The 5,454-nt window shown below is 33.8% G+C and overlaps 1 protein-coding gene across 2 annotated transcripts; it reads left to right on the top strand.

Moving 5' to 3' along the window:
• Positions 1 to 607: 607 nt before the first annotated feature.
• Positions 608 to 5,183, top strand: LOC124827364 (AT-rich interactive domain-containing protein 1-like). Of its 2 annotated transcripts, XM_047300395.2 has the most exons (3): positions 608 to 1,932; positions 2,035 to 2,363; positions 3,859 to 5,183. In XM_047300395.2, the coding sequence occupies exons 1-3, from the start codon at positions 1,281 to 1,283 to the stop codon at positions 4,729 to 4,731; spliced, it is 1,854 nt and encodes a 617-aa protein (XP_047156351.2). In that variant the 5' UTR covers positions 608 to 1,280; the 3' UTR covers positions 4,732 to 5,183. The 2 variants fall into 2 exon arrangements, with proteins under 2 accessions (XP_047156351.2, XP_087970282.1); XM_088114156.1 differs by having other exon boundaries at positions 609 to 2,363.
• Positions 5,184 to 5,454: the final 271 nt, after the last annotated feature.

The following is a 5,454-nucleotide window of genomic DNA, read 5'->3' as shown; positions in this document are numbered from 1 at the left end:
TATGTAAATCAAATTTGAGAAAGTAGTAAATAATTAGTATTTATATTTCCTTGAAATAAAATAAATCATAAATGTCATTAATAGTCAACAACTTTGAATAGCACCCAATTTGTGTTTGATGATACACTTTGATTATTTATTTATCCTTTTATCATTTATTTTTTTAATCTCTAAAAACAATCCACTATGCATCTATTTAAAATTCAACTCAAGCTATCCTAAGTTAAATATTAACCATGGTTAATGAAACCACACCAAATAAAATAATATAAAAAGATAGTTTTACATGATTCTTCTCTCTATAAAAAACCTTCATTCTATGAAAAAGTAAAACTCTCCAAATTCTTCTTTCTTCTCCTTCTCTCTCCACATATCCTTCCTCCAACATATTTTCTTTTTGAAAAAAAAAAAAGGAGAGAAAGAGTGAAAAAGAGATTTAGAGAAAAGAAAAGAAAATGCAATAGCATTGGGATTTGGCAAATTAAGGGACAAGTTGGTGGTGCTAAACCACAAGTGAGGTCACATTAGGTTGGTTGTGGAAGCATTCTCTCAAGTTTTTCTTTATAGACACTGGTATGTCTGTCTTTCTTTCTTTTTCACTTTCAATGAAAACTCTTTATTTTTATCTATTTTTACTTCCTATCAAAAATTAAGAATCCTCCGTTTCACAATTAATTTTTGCCCTGAAATTTCTGAAAACCCTTTTGTTATTTTAATTTTCCGAAGCTATTTTCATTTACAGATTTTCATAAACCCTCATGGATTTTGAAGAAGAGGGTCTGCATCTGTTCAAAACTTGAACTTTGGCCCCTCCTTCATTCTTCCAAAATAACACTATCTCCAATTTATATAGACTTTTAGCTTCATAAACAAAGCGCGGGACTCCGAAAATTTTCTGTCCCTTCCTCTCCCCCTTTCTCTGACGATGTAGATAGAGAAAGCACGTAGTTTCCTTCGGTACCCTTTTTCAGTTCTCAGCCTTGAAGGCTTGTATACCTAGGTTTCCTTCTTTATGTTTTTTTTTTTTGGGTTGGCGGTGGGGGAATAAAAATGAAGCCTTTACATGATCATTTGTTTTGTTTTTATAACTTGAATGTGATAACCATAGCAGGATGGTGTGGTTTGTTGATGGGGTTTTCTTTGATCTAGCTAAATCCCCCTTAATTAGTTTGAAGTTGAAGCTGATAATGCAAATGTGTTTGTAGGTTTATCTGATAAGGGTGCATGCTGTTTTGATCAATTCCTTGGTTGGTTGTTTCTGAAACAGATCCGTGTCTACAATGATGGGTAACGGGGAGTCTTTGGATTTGTATAAACTTTTCATGGTGGTGAAGAAGAAAGGTGGTTATGATGCTGTTTGTAAGAATAGGCTGTGGGATTTGGTGGGGGAAGAGTATGGATTGGGTGTGAAGGTTGGTTCCGATGTGGAACATGTTTACAGCAAACACTTAAGTGCTCTAGAGACATGTTTGAAGAATGTTGCTGGTGGCAAGTTTGCTGAATATGGTTTAGAGGGTGATAGAGTTAAGTTTCAGAAGCATTTGATGGAGGCACACACTGAATCCATGTTGGACGATTCTGGTGAGGAGGAGGTAGGAGATGAACATGAGAGGAGGGATTGTGGCTGTCCGGATGGTAGGAAGCTCAGTGGTAGTAATAGAGTCAAGTGTGTGAAACCAGAGTCCAATGGGGCTGAACAGGAGAGTGCTTATAAGTATATAGATAGGAGTAAGTCATGTGGTAGTAATAGTGTGAAAGACAAGAATACAAATTCTAATGGGAATGAATATGATAATGTATGTGACTATCTAGAGGGGAGGAAGTTGTGTGGTACTAATAGGGTGAACGGGGTGAATCCAGATTTCAATGAGGCCAAGAAAGTTAGAAGGCCGGAACTTGTTGATTTGGACATGCTGGAGGACCACGACAAGGGTGAGCCTATTGTAGTAAAATTTTGCGGATTTAATACTGAAATGGATACACCAGAAGAGTTTGATGAGAGCAAATTATTAACTGTGGATGCATCCGATGCAGAAAGTGACATGCTTAGATTGTCAGATGGAAGCAAAAACAACAATAAAGATGATGATGACGAAAGTGATGAAGTCTTGATATTGGATCCATCTAGTGTTGACCAAAAGAAATTTGGTCACAAGAGGAAGAGAGAGTCTGTGTCAGAAATGCTAATTTGGATTAACAGCATTGCTAAAAATCCTTGTGATCCTGCAGTTGGTTCGGTTCCTGAAAAGTCTAAGTGGAAGTCTTGCAGTAGTCAAGAGATCTGGAAGCAGGCTTTGTTGTTTCGAGAAGCAGTCTTTCTAAAGAAAGATTTTGAGACAGCCAGTGAACAACTTAGTTGGCAGGTAATATGAAACTACCATGTTCTCTTTGTTTGTCATGCAGATCATTAATGAATTATGAAATATAGTACCGAGTTCTATGCCATTGTTTTTTGTTGAGACCATACGTCAAGGAAATAAATCTTTATAATTTTTTGATAAATTTATTTCCCGATTATTTAATTAAATAGATGCCTCTATGTATTTTTTCTGTTTGGTAACTATTGTCAATATTTTCTGGTTTAGGCCCTTTTGCTATTGGCATTATCATTATTATATTTATATGCGTAATCATGGATGCTGTTCTTCTACATTATTTTCTCTATAATTTACTGATGTATTTGTTTTTTCATAATTACTATATACACACAACTCAACTTTAGGCTTCAGAAATCCATATTTTGGGGTTTCTTTTAGGTAAAAATATACTTCAAAAGCTTACATCTATTTGACATCTATTCCTTCACTCACTATAGGACTGTTCTTTTCATTCTTTCATTTTTCTTTAGGCTTCCTCCACCCATTGTTGTATTTCACATTCTGCTAATTTGTAATCTAATTTGTTGTGCTCTTTTTCTATTAATTTTACCATCATATTTTTTTTACAACTTCATTACTATATTGTTGTTGCTTATAGATTGATGGTCAGTTTGTAAACTATGACTTATTATTATCATGAATATGTATAGTTTTCAGTTTTTGTTTTATTTTTTAAGTATTTATGTGTATTTTTGCAGTATAAATTATTTAGTTAGTATTATAGTTTTTAAAATAGCGGTCATCTTACTATACTGTTTTCAAAGTTAGTGACTACCTTTTGCTATCTGTGATTGATAATTATGATATAAGACAAGAATAATTTAAATTCATATTGATATCATTTACCGGACACTTATGCTTCATCAAAATTAATGTCTCATAGTTTTCTTGCCCATACATTAAGAAGAACAAGTTACTTCAGAAAATTTAAAATTTCTATTTTTATCTTATTACAAATTTACTAGATTTGACAATATCTTATTTATGCTGAGTATTCATTAGTATCTTACTTCATAATTCTAATTCTTCAACTTTTAAATTTATCTCGAAGCAATTCAATCTTTTGACTTCTTTTTAAATCTTTGTTATTGAAAGAACTTATAATTGTTGATATCTTATTGCTTAGTTCAAACTTTAATTTTTATATTTTAGTGTAATAAATTATTTATTTATAAGGTAAAAAGCGTTTGCTGGCATTATGTTAATCGTCTGCAAAATCTTCAGTTAAATTATTCTCTTTATTTCAATCAAGATTATACAAATATTGATAATCAATTTAAATCTTTTGCTAGGCTGCTTAAATTTAGTTTCATTAAGTTTCTTTCTCTCTTGTGCGTGGGTCTATGTTGTTTTGTGTTCCATATTTTTTACATTAGATGGTTTAGAGTGTAGTGTTGTGTTTTGTGTCCATGTTTCTATTGAAAATTGAAAAGAGAACACTGGTGTCAAATTAAAACCAAAATGTTATGCCATTTTGTAGAGTCAGAAAATGCATCCTTCCATGTACGATGATCGCGTTGAGGCATTGTACAATTTTAGAAAGAGGTTGAAGTGTGAAGAGAAGTCTTTATTGGGAAAATCTACATCCGATGGAGTCTCCTCGACTTCATCGAAAACAAAAACAAAAGCTCGTGGACATTTGGAGAGAACCTCAAGTTCTCGATCTGAAGATGTTGTCGATAAGAAGTTACTTGACTCCTGTAGTCTTGATAAATATGCCCGGGTGCACATCCCTGTGGGGCCAAATCATCAAGCTGAAGTGCCAGAATGGACTGGCACAACTTGTGAAAGTGATTCTAAGTGGTTGGGGACCCAAATATGGCCTCCAAAATTTGTAAATTCAAAATGGTGTCTTGTTGAAAGGGACCCTATTGGAAAAGGAAGACAAGATTCATGTGGCTGCCCAGTACAAGGTTCTGTTGAGTGTGTCCGGTTTCATGTTGGTGAGAAAAGGTCTAAAGTTAAGATAGAGCTGGGGGAGGCTTTTTTCCAATGGAGATTAAACATGGTAGGTGAAGAAGTTAGTAGTTCTTGGACAGATGAGGATGAGAAGAAGTTCAGAGATGTGGTGAAATCAAACCCTGCTTCACTTGATAAATGTTTTTGGGATCATCTCTTTAAAACATTTCCTAAGAAGAGCAGAGAAGATTTGGTCTGCTACTATTTCAATGTCTTTCTTCTGCAGCAGAGAGCATATCAGAACAGGCATACTCCAGATAACATTGATAGTGATGATGATGAATCAGAGTTCACACCATTGAGGAAAGTGTTTGGACATCAAACACCAAAATCACGCAACCTCACCTTGTTATCACCCAAAAAATCCACTGGCAAAAGGTCAAATGGCAAGTGAATGGTCAGTCACTTCTCAATCTTTATCGAGAATGTGCATTGACAATTTTGTGCGTATTTTGATGCCACAATTTTTAGAATCAATGGGTCTTTCTCTCCTTAGAATTTGGAACCACCATTGATTTTGGAAGTGGAAAATGGAACCTAAAAGACTGGTTCTTTTGTGTAGGATGAATTTAGGACATGAAAGATGTTTTTTGAAGCCTTGCCAACAACTACTAAAAACTGACAGTTGGAGTTGCTTTTAGTTTTACATGCCTCCATTTTGAGACATGTCTTCTATCTGTAGGCTGTAATATGTTACAGCCACAGGTACTCTCTTCCCTCATTTTGTTTTCACCAGTTTTTGACAAGGGTTACTTTAAGGTTCAAAGAACAACATCATGAATATATGGGGCTACATTTCATTGCAGAGTTTTATGAAGAAATATTTGAATTTCAGCCTTTCATTCATGCAAATTTCTATCAAAATGTTTCTAGCACTCATATATATGCAACTTTATATGCAACTTTATTGTGTTACATTTGTTTACAGACAATCTATGTGCAAATTCTTTATGTTTTTAGTATTACATTTTCATAAAATTTGGAGATTGCCTTCAGTAATATACCACATAAAAGTTTATATTCAATATTAGGCTACTCAATACTAATGGGAATAACAACCAATTTTGGAACTTTACATTTATGTTTTTTTTTTATTGTCAATGAGTCGTGAGTTCTA

This window comes from Vigna umbellata, chromosome 4, assembly GCF_029865625.1.
Source record: "Vigna umbellata cultivar VRB3 chromosome 4, Vumbellata_1.0, whole genome shotgun sequence".
In the NCBI taxonomy this organism is placed as follows: domain Eukaryota; kingdom Viridiplantae; phylum Streptophyta; class Magnoliopsida; order Fabales; family Fabaceae; genus Vigna; species Vigna umbellata.
The sequence above is the reverse complement of the archived record's forward strand: the minus strand, read 5'-3'. Positions and strand labels throughout refer to the sequence as shown.